The sequence below is a fragment of the Juglans regia genome, chromosome 6 (genome assembly GCF_001411555.2).
Source record: "Juglans regia cultivar Chandler chromosome 6, Walnut 2.0, whole genome shotgun sequence".
Taxonomy (NCBI): Eukaryota; Viridiplantae; Streptophyta; class Magnoliopsida; order Fagales; family Juglandaceae; genus Juglans; species Juglans regia.
Genome location: NC_049906.1, coordinates 32,872,799 through 32,890,078, shown reverse-complemented (window position 1 = coordinate 32,890,078; position 17,280 = coordinate 32,872,799). Strand labels below are relative to the sequence as shown.

The 17,280-nt window shown below is 37.6% G+C and overlaps 1 protein-coding gene across 1 annotated transcript; it reads right to left on the bottom strand.

Annotated features, from left to right (window-relative positions):
• Window positions 1-2,585: 2,585 nt before the first annotated feature.
• LOC108980400 (NF-X1-type zinc finger protein NFXL1) lies at window positions 2,586-15,667 on the bottom strand. Its single transcript, XM_018951310.2, has 12 exons — window positions 15,537-15,667; window positions 11,651-15,094; window positions 9,227-9,426; window positions 8,262-8,487; window positions 7,943-8,185; window positions 7,751-7,804; window positions 7,587-7,637; window positions 4,953-5,213; window positions 4,797-4,849; window positions 4,598-4,715; window positions 3,977-4,231; window positions 2,586-3,877 (listed from the first exon to the last, which is right to left on the bottom strand). The coding sequence occupies exons 2-12, from the start codon at window positions 15,018-15,020 to the stop codon at window positions 2,805-2,807; spliced, it is 5,904 nt and encodes a 1,967-aa protein (XP_018806855.2). The 5' UTR covers window positions 15,021-15,094; window positions 15,537-15,667; the 3' UTR covers window positions 2,586-2,804.
• Window positions 15,668-17,280: the final 1,613 nt, after the last annotated feature.

Genomic DNA, 17,280 nt, shown 5'->3' with positions numbered 1-17,280 from the left:
TTTAATTATTTTTATATTAATTTATCTGACAAAATAGAAAAGAGGAAAAAAAAGTTCTTAGCTCATATGGACCAAATCGGATCAATTGGACTTACTGGACCGATAGCTAACAGTCTTATCCGTTTTATAGGAATAATCGATCTGATCTAGTTCGGTCGGGGAAAAAGGATAGACCAAAATTTTCAGTCCGGAACCTCCCCCTTCTCCTCTCCCAGACCAGATCAAACCGATTATACCCCTAAATTACTTGCAAATACTCTCCCCCAGCCCCAACCTAGTCAAATACTACCATCGCATTGTCTGGAATTTCTTCCTCCCCTGTAATACACTCTTCGTAGATCCCATCCACTGGTTGAACAAGGACTGGGCTCCTTATACCTTCTATTTCCAGGAAAAACACTTCCTGGGGTGAAACAAAAGTGTTCTCATTGATTTTGATATGCCGGATGACCATTTCTACTTTGAAAACCATCAGAGCGTCTGTTGTTCTTGTCGCCGGCACTAGCACCACCACATTGTCGGCCTGGATATATACCAGCCACCACTCGCTTTCCTCGATCAATCATTTCTATGCAGTCTCTATCTGGAGTAACTTTGGCTCCGATGATTTGGTGGATGACCCAATTCCAAAGACAGTGACTTGAATGTTTTGGTCATGAAACTTCATCTTCCCTTTCTCGACCCACGTTTTCCGTATTTCTCCTAAGCCCACAATTGATCTCATGGTCTTAGGAGACTCAAAACAAGCCATTTGTCTTTCATGACCCTAGCCCAAGCTCATATCCTACTTCATCCTATGGATAAAACCAATGACCCTCTCCCATGGTTATATCAGCTTATCCTTGATGCTTTGTTTCGAAATTTTCTCTGCAATGCGCTCCTTGAACAAAGAGCCACCATCCCTCTTTGCGTAAACTCCTCTAGTTTTTGGCGCATCAAACTTCTTCTCTCTACTCTTTTCGTTAACGGTAACTTCTATCTCCATTGTTCTCCCGGCATCGCCTTTAATTGCTGTTGCAGAGCATGAAACTGCCTCTGCTTACGATATTGGGGTAACTTCACCACGTGTAACTTTTGTGCATAGTTGTTGTTAAAGAGTATTCAACCCCCCTCCGCTCCTTCCCTTTGATTTTACCCATACTGCCATAGATCACACGAAGCTCCATTGCCATCTTCTTCCAACCTTTACCTTCCATTTCTTCAAGGATGATGATGAGACTTCTCCTTCCACCGCCTATGTACTCTACTATGGGTCAGATGTATGTCTACCATATACATTAGTGGACCTTTGTGCAATATAAGCACAACTGTCTAGACTGGATGTTCTGATAAATTCCTTGTTACTGTCCAATTGAGAGCATTCTTTCAGTGCGTGTGTGTGTGTGTATATATATATATATATATATATATATATATATATATATATATATATAATACAATTAAACAAAAATTACAACTACAAATTAAACCACATCATACATTTCTCATTTGTGTTATTATGATATAAGAATAATGTTAATTTTGAACCAAATTATTTTTTGTTGTAAGAAAGGCATTTTCGTGGGAAATATCACTTCTAAAATAAGTATTTTTAAAAAATAAAATAAAAACGAGTTGTTTCGTATTATGATCACTCTCATGTAGTACAAATCCATGCACCAAGTGCCTGTAGATATTTTAACATTTCACGTATTTGTAGATTTTTTTTTTTTTTTTTTTTTTATCATGTGTCTTAATTAATATGTAGAATATTTGGACAAAGATATCATTGAAAATTGTTCACAAATCCTGCATGCCTAGATTTCCCATCTACTTGCATGCATGGGTATAAGCTGCCAAGGCTCCAAGAGCATTAGCATTTGCTTTAGCTTCATCAAAGTCATTTTTAAAATTTGATAAAAAGTATATATTTTCTATAAATCCAAAATCTCTCTAGCCATAACCCGACATTAGATTAGTCAAAATAATAATATAATATTATTTTTTTAATAATAATATTTTTAATTTTTTTTTTCATATTTTATAATTACACTAACTATATGTTAATTAATAATAATATTTCTTCTTTCACATATTTCAAAATTGAACACAAAAAAGAAAGTAAAAGGGCATTCGGAGAAGTGAAAACCGTGAAAAATAAAAACTAAAAAGCAAAATAGCTGGGATAATTTTTACAATAAAATATTATTTTTGAAGATGAACAGTACATCTTCAAATTTAAAGATATGCTTAAAATTATTGTAACTCATAGTTCAAGCTTTTACTTTTTAAAGAAGCCAATATAAATTATTTTATCTATATTTCTTCAAATTTTGAAGATGTATTGACTTTTGAAGAAGCCAATGTCAGTGCTCTAATGTATGTTCAAGTTAGGTTCATGTTGAAGCCCCAAATATACACTCCAAGCAAGACCTTTTCTTGTTCAATTCCATTTCCTACTGTACATAAAATTCCAAGTGAGCCGAAGCCCAAGTAGCCCTGCAGTTTTCAATTTTCTCCATCCTTCCATACTAGTTATATCAACAATTACCAAAAAGGAAAAAAAAAAAACAGAGAAAAGATGACACCAGAAGCAATTGTTTTGTGGTTGGTTACCATCAATATAATCAAATTTTAGCAAAAATATTTGCTTTTAGTGTACTGTTTTCTGTTTCCTTTTGAACTCCTTTATCTAGACTATATTGGACTTACAACTCAAACCACTATGTTCTTTTTCTTTTCTTCTATCACTCTTTTTGTTTCTTTAGCAAATTTTACCCTCATTTCCTTTGCTGTAATAAACTCCATTACAATGATGTACAAGTTTATATTGTGTAGACCATACCAACCTCTACAAGAGCAGCATGAGGAATGTTCAGGGCCACCGGAGGTTCTCTGCAGTTTTTGTCACAAATAATGTATGTCTTGATCAAGAACCGCTTTAGAAAGTTTGAGCCTTGACGCAATGCTAAATGTGACTGCCCCAGGACATATGCAGTACCACTTTCCCTTGCATCAATTAGCTCTTGTAGCTCCTTCCTCACAGATACCTGCATTTTTGGACTATTTGGAGGCAACATGAACCTGACCTTTTTCCTGTTTACAGGAGCACAGCTGCTCTCTAATGAAGGACCCAATGTACTTGTCTGAGAGTCATTGTCTTCAAAGCTTGCAGAACCTTTATATGAGTTGGTATCATTTAGTGGAACCAAGGCATTCCCATCTGGCAGTGGCTTTCCAATAACAATCATTCTGCCTTCCTGGGAATTCAGGGATTCAAGATCATTTTCTTCAATGGCAATAAATTCACCAATGGAACGAATAATCTCTTCCTCGAAGTCATCGGTGTCCTTAATGTGATCACGGTACCCATGTCTCACAATGCAACGATATATTTTGTAATCTTTAGGTCCTACCCTTCCTATAAGATACCTTCGACTCGGGGGGACATAAGGCACTGGTAGAGACTTGAAGGAAACAAAAATCAACACCTGATGAAATGCAGGAAGATTGGCAATGAAGTGTGAGAAAAAGGATGGGATTCCAGTTACTATATCTGTGTAAATGAAGCCAATTCCAGGCACCCTGCAAACTCCAAGGCCTAAGCTAAGTTCTGTAAGCCATTCTGTTGACACCTTGTTCTCTAAATCAAATTCGTACTTCTTCTTGGTTCCATAATGCCATGCAAGCATGACGGTCAAGGACAATGCCAAAAGGAAAACAAGATACCAAGCTCCTTGGTGAAAATTCAACATACAGGCTGACAGATACGTGATCTCGATGAAGCCAAAGAATATCAAAAAGCATGCGGATAGAAGCAGACTCTTCTCCCAGTACAGAGCAATTACAAGAGACATAAGACATGTCGTTACAAGCATTCCAGAAACTACCGCCAATCCTATAAGAAATCTAATCAGTATACTTTTGCTATGCTAAAATTATAGTCAAATTTATCAAGTTCTACAAAATATCATGTGGTATGGTTAGGAATCAGTACCTGTTGCATTACCAATTTTCACAATGTTGCGGAAAACAATTGTGACTGTAAGGCTGAGGATCATCAGTAACCAGTTGATGTCAGGAATATAGACCTGCCCACGTATCTTTTCTGATGTATGAATAACTTTCACCCTGGGAAAACAATTAAGTGACAGGCACTGGTTTATAACAGAGAAACTGGCTGTTATGGTTGCTTGGCTTCCTACAACTGAGGCAAGTAGCGATAACGCAACGAATAAATGGCGAATAGCTCCTGCTGGACTTGCCAAGTATTCCGTGAATTAGAAATATAATTTGCAGATAAAGCAACCACCAATTCAAAATAAAAGCACTGAGGAACTACTTTCTCAAGTATCAAAGGAAGATGGAAGAGACGAGATTTGCTCTAGAAAGCCATTGAAAAGCCCTTCTCAAGCCATAAAACTACATTTAAAATGGATCATTTCTTTGTCTGCATTCATTTGAGCTCTTTATTTTTTTGTTTTGCTTTGAGTTTGCATTTTCCAGGAGTATGGATGAAAAGTTATTGTCTATATATCATTGTACTTTTCCTTGGTCAAATGAAATCTTATTAATGAAAATAATAAACAAATAAATGAAAGCAAAGCAAAGTACTTACCAGGGACAGATTCACTTAGATGATTAAAATCTATAACATGCAAGTTTTTGGACATATATGAAGCTTGACCCGCATAGCATGCGATGAGGACTGGATAAATCAGGCAGACAAAAGCAATCTGCAGCAGTCATCATCCACAATTTCTTTATACTTGTCATATATACTTTTAGAATTGATAAATACGAGTGATTTTGATTACCTTGATTGATTTCTTGGAGAAATGACCTAGATCTGCAAACATGGCCTCTGATCCTGCAAAAGTACAGCAGATGATTGAACCCAAAGAATTGATGATAGAAAGAAACCAGCACATAGTGTTATAGGAATCTTATGAGAACATAACTCTAGAACCAACCTGCTAGACATAGGATGATGCTGCCTAAAGATCTCCAACTTTTAACACCAATATGTTGCGCAAATCTGTACATGTATACTGGGGAGATCGCAAGGATGATTTTTTTGTTCCAATAAAACATATTATATATGCCCACTGCACTTATAAATAACAGCCAAATACTGATAATTGGAGCAAACATAAACGCGATATTATGTGTCCCATAGTGCTGCAGCATGAAAAGGCATACCAATATAGCACATGCAGAGGGAACTGGTACATCTGAAACATGTAACATGTCAAGGGAATAGGCGGATCAGTAATGGGGATATCTATGTAAGTAATCCAAGAGCAGCAGTGTCATCCAGGAATGTCTTCCAGAAAAACTAGTCACGTTCACAAAATTATTCCAACCATTTAATAGTTGAATCACATGTAGATTGATCAAGTATTTTCAACATAATTATGTTCCAACGAATGCCTCTGGAGTAGATGGACATTACAACCCATTAATTTTAAAGAAAAGACTGATAATGTGTAATGACCCAGGGAAAGCATTGGCCACATCAAGCTATAACCCCAAAAAGACTAGTTAATTGAAACTTTCGTAGACTCTCCTCAGTTTCACCAATTACGTAGCCAATTGGTGCTATTTATAAATAATTCTATGAAAATTTCAAATTGACTAGTTCTCTTGGGGTTATAGAGTAGATGTGGCTAGCGGTTTCCCTGAGTCATTACATATGATATCATTACATATGATATCAAAGTCAAGTTGCAAGGCCAACCATGTGATACTAAACCACTCCAAGACAAGGTCCTAATGAGGAGGTCCGGAATTTATGATATGGAGTTTATAACACCCCAGTCCCATATTAGGAATATGAATAACCCACATGGGTTTTGTAGGTTATAAAGGTAGTCATGGGGGCTAAGTCCCACGTTGACTACTAACTAGTTGACTTTAGGGAAGTTTCAAATTGGCTAGTCTTTTTGGGGTTATAGCACAAATGTGACTAAGCACTTCCCCTAGGTCGTTACATCATGACTCCATGGTTTTAGTCTACAAATTATTATTAAAAACTATCATACCATCACAGAATAGAGTGGATAGGGTCAAATTATTTTTAAACACAACAAACCAGCGAAAATGCTTTATTTTGTTAATCAATTACTTGTCCTAGACAAATTAAAAGATATACCCAAGCACTTTCCCATAAATAGAGCAAAAAGAGAAATATTGGTAAGGATGGGAGCACTCTTCAACTACTCCATGTATCTAAATAACTTATCTTGATTTGTTTCTGAGACGGCTAGGTCAATAAAGGAGGTTGCTCCTTTAAGAACTTTGTCTACTTATAAGCAGATGCTTGCATGGGAAAAGGAAAATTTACCCTTCACACACTTTCATGTAACGCAGAAGGGAACCAGGTAGGCCAGGAAAAAAAAATGACTCAGAACAGATTTGTCAAAGGCTGGAAGAAAGGGTATCATCAATGTTGATACAACTTAATGAGATTGCTACAAAAGTTGCAAGACTGGAAATACAATTTGAGAAAATGGATAAAAATAAGGCATCAACACCACACATTTTTCATATGGAAGGAAGAAGAGCATTAATATACCATAAAGTATGGCATGCAGAGGGTATATCTGAAGTAGAAATTTGGCACTTTCCATGTGTCAATAACCTAAGTGAGGTCCAAAAAACGAGAGTAAATTGCAGATGCTTCAGAGAATGCTGAAAAAGCATATGCCATATAAATCAGTGAGACAAATGTCTGTGGCCCCAAGACATCAATCAACAGTTCTAAGACCATTTTATTATGGATATCACTTCATGGCATTGAAACCAGATCTGACCATGTGGAACACCCTGGATAAGATATCCTTTGCTTCCAATCCCAACTGAAAATAATAGAGAGAGAAAATAGAGGGGCATGTGGACTTCTTTCCAAGGCATCCACCATTCTCTCTTGATAATTTCTCAATGCTCTTTTTAAGGCAACCTCAACTTGCTTTCACCCTCTCCTCCTAAATTTTTATAAATGGGTAGCAATCTAGTCAATCCCATGTATAGAAGCATAAAAATACTCATTACCAGGATTTTGCAATCCCTATGTAGTCTTCGCAAAATCAGGTTAAAACAATGGTGTTTACAGGTGTATATAATACAGAGAAATTATAGGTTTATCAAGAGAATTGAAAAAATGAAGCTTACAATTAGCGTGGTTTGATATAACATGTCAAATCTACTTTAGAAAAAATAAATTGTAATATGGTGTACTACATCAAGTCATATCAAATTTTAAAATAGTTTTTTCTAATTCGCTTTGAAGGCCTAGCATTTTTGTATAATATATGGTGAAACATTTGATGTATTGGTATTTATGTGCATATACATGCATCCCTTCAAACATTCAGTGCATCATGTAATCAGATAGTTTTTTCCTCTCTTACTTCACTGTACATTTCTGAGAAAGTCTTGAAAAATTACAATTGAGCTGTCATAGAACAAAATATCAAAATCTTATCAAAGTCAGTGCAATCTTACAGGAAACACATATACAATAAAATATTCAGTTAAGAAGAAGTCTGAAATATACAGACGGTGTTTTTATTTTAAATAATTTACTTACATGGTAGGGTACTTACATCTTTCTAAAGCTCTTGAGACAGACTTCTGTGTACTTTGTGAAGAAAAAACTGGAAAACCACAAGGAAAATGTAAATTGAAATTAATTTTTGCTGACATTACTATAAAATGCTAAAGAACAGTATTCCCTTTTTCCGTATTCAATCCTACTACTAATTCTTACATTTATACGTCATATCCGACAATGATCTTTGCACACCTGATGAAGCTGAGAACACTGATAAAGGAGAAAGGAAAAAAAAAAACAAATGAATTCAACCCATGTGAAATTTATTATATAAGAAAGAAATTGGTAGCAGAAAGTGAATTAAGTCATTATGCCAATAAGACTAAGAAGGTTATGTGAACAGCCAACCAGAAAGAGCCGGGGTAAGCACCCCAACACCAATTGTCATGCAAGAACCAAAAAGAGCCAAGAACAACACCAAATATTGACTACTTTTATGTTTCGCAATGGCCCTTCTTGCCCTTGATTCCAGCTTGACCTCAAAAGGGCTTCCTGCCTCATAATTCATAGTCTCATTTGCACTTCTGTCAATTGGAAGCAGACCTACTTTAGCATGCCTGCATAATAGTGAGTACAGAGCAAAAGTACCACCTGCAGTGATTTGCTGTGTGAATCATCCTTGATGAAAATTCTATAAAAATATTTTCTGGCGGTAAAGAGAAATTACCCTCTCCATCATCATCAGCCATTAGTACTATATAGGAATACTTCAGTAAAGAAATGATGGTCATTGTCCAGAAAATAAACGAGAAGAGCTCATATACAGCGTCCTCTGATTTGATATCTTGTGCAGAAATTGTCCCAAAGACATACAGGGGAGCAGTACTTATTTGACCATAAATTACTCCAAGGCTTTGAAATGAGAAAAGAAGTATACGCTTCCATGCCATCCTCTGTTCATCCAATTAGAAACACAGATCTCAGTGAAAACAAAAAATTTATGAGAAGCATTGGAATTCTACATATCTAACCGTCTATAATGCAAATAAAGATCTTTATATTTAACAATAAATAAACACAGCAGAGCCAATGTCTGTCAATCGAGGAACCAATTGTGTTAGATGTATGTATATGGGATCTTCCAACCTGAATAATTCAATCTGAACAGTATGCTTGATTGTTAATTTTATTCTGCATATGATTTTGTTTCAGGGTTCCAATTAAAGTATGGGAGTCCTAATAGAGTCAGATGTGATGTAATGTCACAATATCTTCTCGCAAAATAGTACTTTTGCAGGAGGAGCGTGCTAATCATATTTCTATCAGAATGCCATTTGTGTATATAATCCTCGGTTAGTAAGCCTAGCTTAGGCATCATAGCTACTCCAGTTATTTTTTAGATGATTCCCAAATGGAATATGGTGATTATTAAATTCAATCAAAATACTTTGATTGTGTATAACTATATTAAAGAATGTTCCTTTATAAGAGTTCTACTCAGAAAACAGAAGTTCTCCATGAATTAGTATTTTTAACAGTCTATATCTCAATAATGCTAACTAAAAGTTGTCTAATGGCTGTACAAGTTGGCACCATCACACATTATTAACATGATTGAACCAAGAATGAACCTACAAGTTCATATATATGTTGTATACACAAAATCGGTACAAAAGAAACAAAACCATTTACCTTGTCATTGGAGAAGGTGCCAGGGCTCGGTGAACTATCCATATTGGTGATAAGATTGACAATATAATGATAAACTGAACTATACAGATAGATATGGGACTGCCTGGCGATGAAGCCAATGCCTAATAAAGGTGCCGGAACTATACAGTGAAGGGTCCAGAGGTGTTTGTATATATGTGTGTGTGGGGAAGCATAGAGATCTCAAATTGTCATATTCTTCTCCAGTGAAGCTCCTTTGTATTAAATGGCTTGGCGACTTCCACAACAAAGACTTTTTAATATGGAGGAATGCCGGAACGGCACTGACACCTAATAGGTAACATAGAGGGAATGCCCAAATGACACCGACAGCTGGGAGTCTGAAGGAACTAACAAAAAGATTGATAACACATAAAACCACATGCCTTACTGACAGAGACACCTAGGAGTCTGAAAGAAGAACCATACAAGGAGAATGGGCAGAAATGAGACGACAAATGACAGACAACATACTTAATCACATGCCTTACCCTTTGGGCGAGTGAATTAGGAGCAGCAGTAAACATGTGATCTGAGCACTGGTTTTGCATGATTTTGACCCAGAGCGTTATCTCCTAGAGTTCTCTCACTCCTTCATTAGAATTCAACATTTATAACTGTCCAGATATTCCATAAATGTTTTTCCATCTCTCTCTCTCCCAACTCAATTCTTAAAGATTCTGTTTGGCAGTGAAATGAGATAATTTAAATAATTTTAAATGAAAATCAAAAATTAAATAAAATATTATTAAATATTATTTTTTAATATTATTAATATTTTAAAATTTGATATAGAGAATCCGAATCAGATAATATTAAGTTGTCAGATTATACGTTGACTGCGTTGAAATATCTTGAGATGGCATATCAACACAAAGATGGCAGTAAATTATGATCTTTCCTTCATTAGGACAGTTTTAAACATGTGTCGGTATTTTAGTCATAATTTTAGCTACAGATATCAGAATCATGCATATAACCCCAATTTAAAAAACTCTCATGCATATAACTCCAATTTAAAAAACTCTTTTCGACACGCATATCATGGGCACTTAGCTATACTCAGTGTGCATCAATTTTTTGGCTAAATTCTACTATTTTCGCATCTAAATTCTTATTTTCAATTATTTTTTATCTTTTATGGTAATATTTTATTTATTATTTAAAAAGTGATTCTGAACTCAATTTGAATCTGATTTTTTACAGATTATTTCTTTTATTACGTATATAATTATAACATGAGATGAAATCATTTTTATATCCAAACAGGCTTTAAAATTTGTATAAGAAGTCTACATAACCAAACCCACTTTGAACAGTTAGTATCTCCCTCATGGCTGGCATTTTGACATAAAAAATAAATGACAACAAATCAAATCACATGCCTTACGTTTCAGGTCGAGGAGAAGGAGTGTGCACATGTTAAGTAATTTAAACTTCCCATCATTGTCCACCATGTTTTTCTTCTGTTTTGGATCTTCTGTGTTTTTGTTTCCTTCGCTTTGTTTTGCTCATCATCCATAAGCTCATTCACAGACACGAACCAAGCGTGTGCATAACGTTTAATCAGAGGATAAATTAGGTTAGGTTAGAATTTCTTTTAAATAATGAGATAAATGAATTCCGACATAAAATACAATAAATAATTTAATTTTTTAAATCTTAAAATAATAATAATATTAAAAAAAATATTCTAACAATATTGTATTCAACTTTCAACTATCATCTAAAACTATCTCATCTCATCTCATCTAAAACATTTTTTTAATATCCTTAACTAGATAAAATATACAACTTCACTAATAGTCATTTCCAGAAAATGAAAGGAATCTCACAAGTGAAAAAAGTACAATTGAATAGGAGACTTTCGGATGTTGAGGTTAACTGACAAACAAATATTTTGGGTTGGAGAACCAAAATAAGTCCAAAAAATAAATAATTAGATGGATCAAATTATACTTTGAATTGAAGCCACTCTCCCCTACAAATAAAAAGGTCTGGAATTCAACCCATGAGAAGGAAAGAACTGGAAATGCATGGCAACTATGCAAGGCAAAACACCACTTCATATGTTCCATTTTATGGAAATCGTGTGAAAATTTTGGGAGGAGAAAGCTAGCCTCCCTAGTGTATATGTTCAACATGATGGAATCATAGGAGAGAATGAGCTTAGAATCAGAGGTACATGTTGCTCCCACAATTTCATCCGAAAGAAGAAAAAAAGATCTTCATCAAAAGCCCATCGATAATGGGCAATGCAACCGAGAAAAGACAAAACACTGCAACTTTTGCCCCTAACAAGCCAAAAATATAATGAAAAGGGCAAGTAGGCCTTATGATACCCATCTTCCTGTCTGCAAGCAACTAATATCAAAACTCGAGTTCTTCTGTATTTCAAATTTCTTCAATCATAAGCCTTCTCCCAGTCATCAACCACCTCAGACATTTCTGTTGCACTAAAATTATCTTGATGCTGCCGTGATGAACTCACGCCACTAGCATCAGATTCCAATACCGAACCAGATTGACTACTTGCCCCTTTCTCAGGATCCTCAATCCTGTGAGGTGCACTGGATGAACTCGAAGACTTTTCAGAATCTAAGACACTATACCGATTTAATGAAGCGGCAATTGGACCTTCTTTTTTCGATGCAGAAGCCTGCATATCTGCAGAACCACTAGACCACTCTTCTTCACCCCACAAATCTTCCTTCCAACCAGGCTCATGAATAACAGCCTTCTTCCATGGGTTACCCTTCAGAGCTGCAACTGCTCCCCCTTCCTTGGCCATCCCGGCTCCTACCCAAGCATTAGTAGCTGAAGATGCTGCTGCTGCACCACCATTAGGTAGAACCACAACAACGCCATGATATGCAGTCCCATGATCCAATCTCCTCATAGCAGTTGCTGCTCGGGCAGGATCACTAAATACAGCCAATGCATTATTGTCATTCAGCCAAACTAGTTCGCATTCCCCACCAAACCTCAAGACCAATGCACTTATATCTGCATCTCTTGGCAAATCAGGAAAAGAAACAACCAGCCTTGGATCCATGTCAACCAAAGGATCAAAAGCCGGAGGATGGGGTGCATTCAGGGTGGTGGAACCCTTAACACCAATCACACGAGGAGGGGCTTTCGATTTGCGTGTAACATGAACCACAACAAAACGCTTGGGCTCCCAACCAGCAGAATGAATGGCAAGCTTCCATCTGTCTGCAATCAGCCTTACTGCATCTCTCTTATCCTTCAGCATTGGACAAAAAATATGAACCTTAAGACCACCTGTAGTTCCTTTGCTCTTGCCAAGTACCAAGAACTTACATCTCTCCTCCACAGCCAATACCCACTTTGGATCACGTCTGTAGAGGTCTGCAAGCACTTCAGATACAACAGAATTCTCGCCAAAATGAAGAGCCTCTAAGTTTGGACTAATATCAAAAGCATCTGCTAGAACCCGTTTACGTTCTAACTTAGCACATTCATCATCACATATAAGCTTCCTCTGCCCAAGTGGAATTTTCTTACCAGTTGCTTCCACCGGTTGAAGTGGCACTGGCAGCCTTTGGATAATACAAGCCTCATGCACAGCATCAGCACTAAAGTTGCTGTTGCTGCCTCCAGCATCACAAGGAACAGTTGCTGTTATCCGGCCACAAGAACAGGCAATTGTTACAGGGATATCACATCTTACATCCGGACAAGAAGCAGAAGGGTGACAAGGTGCTTTACAAGTGTGCCTACAATCTCTCCGAGGAGCACCACATGTCTGCCCACAAGAAGTTTTCAAACCTGGTGGAGATCCAGTTGAAGTATCACAAGGTGATGGGTGGCAAGTCCTGCCACAACCATGCATACCACACTGCCTGGTCTTCCCACAAAGCTTGTTACATCTGATCTCCTTTGAACCACAAGGTATATTCCTAAGGACAACATGTCCGCCAATGCATTCCTTCGCTATAGGCACAGAACAAGGAGGGCAGTCTCCAAAGTGGCAGCTGTGAGAAGATGAGTGGCCACAAGGCTGAGGAACTGAACAAGGGAGCTGACATGAAGGAGGAGGAGTACCGCAAGATAATGGAGGAGGGATTGAAGTCCTTCCACATGCACACATCAACTCAGTGAAAATTGTTTCAAGGCAAGGAGGGCAATGGCCGCTGTGACACAGTGATTCACAAGCATGCTGCCCGCACCTAAGCTTCTTCCCACACGCCATTGAGCAGAAGTGTGGATCCCACTCCCCAGGGAGGAGGTTGCTTGAATTAGACAGTGGACAGCATCGTTCACTGCACCTGTGCCTTCCGCAATTCTTCTTCCGTCCACAAGGTTTATCACAAGTAAATTTCTCTTCCAATGTTGTTTTATAGCATTCTACAGTTTGAGAGGTTGATCCACAACGACATTTTTGAGAGACCTTAAGCAAACATGGTGGACAATCACCAGCATGGCACACCTCCGTACAATGATGCATCCCACAAGGAAGGGGCCTGCCACATTTTTTAGAACATGTTGGAATTGGGTCCAAACAGCTCTGCCGATCCTCCTGCAAGCTTGTTTTCCCACAATAGCAAGTCTTAACCCTGCTTGGCATTAACTCACACTCTCCACAAGACCCTGGATGGCAAATTTCACAGCAGACATGATTGCCACATATAAGCTTCCTCCCACAAGTAGAATTACAAGAAAAAACACCATCCTCAGTTTTCACTTCTCCCTTCACAGCCATGTCTCCACAAAGAACAGCCTCCACCTTCTTCTTGCAGAAACAAGATGCATTGATAAGAACCTCACAAGGATCACAAGGTCCCACATGGCAAATCCGATCACACCTGTGACGCCTACACTCAAGAAGCTTGTCACAGCGCTGACCACAAGTAAGAACAGACTTTCGATCAGAGCACCGTGTCGTAATTTTTTTCTTCCCACATGGGCACAAACATGACGGGGCAAATGCCTTACAAGGCGGGCAAGGACCTGGGTGGCATTGCAAAACACAGGCATGAGGGCAAAGATCCTCACCACTATCACCAGCTTGTGGGATCTCCTTTTCAAGTGGCTTACCACATGGTTCACCACATGAATGCGGAGTCAAGTACAGATCAGAAGGTGGGTCTGGCCTCTTCCCACAAAAGCAAACATACCGAATCTCCTTGGACGATGTAAGTTGCACTGACTGACATCCAGGACATCGCCAATTAAGTCCCTGACTTTTCTCAGCAGATAAGTCAACAGAAGTAGGAGCCCGAGCCCATTTCTTGGTACAATTCAGATGAAAAATAGAGTAACAGCTTGAGCAAGACCAAATGGGTGCTGACCTCCGCACCATGTCATAACAAATCATGCATTCAACAGTGCCCTTCATGAGCTTCTCCTGAATTTCTTGCACAAGCTGAGGCACCTTAGAGTCCTTCAATGCCTTTCCACCCTGGTTCTCCCTCTCCTTCTCCCCCTCTTTCTCCTTCTCCTTCTCCTTCTCCCTCATCCTGTCCCTCCTTGGATATGCTGGCCGACCCATGTATCCCCTTGGACCATTAGTCCCCCTAGGCTGACTCACTGGTGGTGCAGAACCATAACTCGGGTTCCCACCATTTCTGTGATTGGGATTTAAACTCAATAGTGGCTCTATGTTTGGGTTTGGGTTTGGGTGTGGGTTTTGGATCAGGTTTGTGTTCACAATGGTGGTGGCAACGGATCCCCTCACGACCCACTGGTGGCGAACACCTTGAGCAGGAAATCTAGTTCTATCCCTTCGATCATTTCCATCTTGAGAGCTCATATTATCCGAAGCCAAACACCCAAAGCTAGTATCCACCGACTCCAAACGAAAATTATCCAGCACCAAGATTACAACTGCAACAATTAACGTGGAAAATAGTGAGCATTTAATCGAAGGCAGTCAATCGAATCACGCATACAATGGCCAAGATCAATACTAGACCGACATCATTCCCAAGAGTACCAGCGAAAAATTAATCAATCTTCTTAGACATTCAACTCAGTTGTTTGCTTCCGCACAAAAGATAGGACTACAAATTCAGTTTAAAAAAATAACAAAAGAAATCAAAGAATCAAATCCCAATTGTTTTTTTTTTCTTAACCGCCCCAGATTATTTGGGCAACCAAACAAGACCCCTCCCAGTATTTTCTCGACAACCAAACAGAACATACAAATCATTCAAACAAAATAAGTAAGTTGGAGCCAACAAACGTATTCGAAACGCAAAATCAACGATTCTAAGCAGACCCTAAAATATGGAAAGCGGAAGTGAAATGGAAACAGCAGATTCATTACCCGATCGAAGATGATTTCTTTTGTATGGCCGAGTTTTCAAGGAACTTCCACGGGGAAGAAGAGAAAACCGAGTTATGTATGGGTCCCGACCCGTCCTGAATGGGAAGCTTGTGGTGGAGTTGGAGAGTTTGAAGAATATATATACGTATAAACAGATATATTATATATATATATATATATATATTTATATACATGTGTGGGCATAGGCTTGGGGCCAAAGCAAAGGGTTGAAGGACAGTGGGTCGCATTTCTGGTCAAAAATGGCACGAAAGTCACGTGCGGGGGTGGACCGGTTTGCGTGTCAGTGTCTCAGACGAAGTTGCTATGGCTGTGCGTGGGTGCGTGCTGTCCACTCTTACATTAAGCACAGGCCCATTTGGAGTATGTGTTATTGGGGGCTTGGGCTTCAATGGGCTTTGGACTTTTTTTACTTGAGGTCCAACTCAGCATTAATGCAAGGTCCTCTATCTCCAGCATCAAGGAAGTTTTAAGTTGATCTCCTATTCCTTTCCAATATAAAAACTCTTCAATGGTTTTGATTCCTCATAGAAGAGAAACACTTTAGTTACAAAAAAATTTTATAAAAATAAACTCATAAATTAACATAATTTGACATAATTAGTTAGATTATAAAATAGATCTAACACTTCATATAAAACTATTGTCAGCTTATGAGTTTATTTTTTTGGGATCTCTTTGTAGTTGTAGTACTCTTATCTAAGGAATAGTCAGATTACGAAATTTGGCTATATTTGATTTCCAAACTCAGTTGAGTTCAGTCTAACTTTAAGCGGAGTCTAACATCCAAACACTTAACTCTTAAATTACTAAACTTATCTCAACTCAAAACCTTCTTACACGTGGGACCCACAACTTTTTTAAACTTAAAACATCTTTATACGTGGGACCTACAATATTTTTCAATTTCCTAAAAAAAGTATTAAACTCATCTTAACATCCAAACACACTTTAAACTCAGTTTAGATGGGCGCCACATAACTCCCTCCACTACTCAACTCACTACTATTCATAAAAAACTCAACTTAGCTCAGCTCAGCTCAACATCCAAACGTAACCTAAATGAACTGCGTTTAGATGTTGAACTGAGTTGAGATGAAAGTTAAAAGTTGAATAAAATATTATTAAAATATTATTTTTTAATATTATTATTATTATTTTAGAATTTGAAAATTTTGAATTATTTATTATATTTTGTATTAAAATTTGAAAAAGTTGTAATGATTAAATAAGATGAGTTGAGATAGGTTTAAAATCCAAACGGGCTTGGATTCTTCAAAGTAATTAAGTTCAATGCATCATTACTAACTACATACGACATTTAGCATAGTACCATAATCCCAAAGTGAATTTGCATAAAAAAAAAAAAAATTACCTTTAATGGGGTCCAAAATCTCCACTAGCCCATAACCCCAAAAAATATAAGCTAGGATCAAATTTGATTCTATTGGCTTCTTTCTCTTTTCAATGCATGTTTATGGACTGTATTTGCTTGCAAAGAGAGAACTATATCAGGCCTCCCATACTTCCTTTTGCTTTCTTTTTAATTTAAATAAAATGAGTAGAGTAAGCAACCTTTCTTCTGCACAACACGATTTGTATTCCTCTCTTTTTTTTCTCTTTTTCCCTTTTAATTTACATTTATCCTTTGAGTGGCAAAATCACAAATCTAAACTCTTTGCCTAATGTCTTTGTCTTGGTTCTTGGAGGAAGAGGAGGAGCTGTC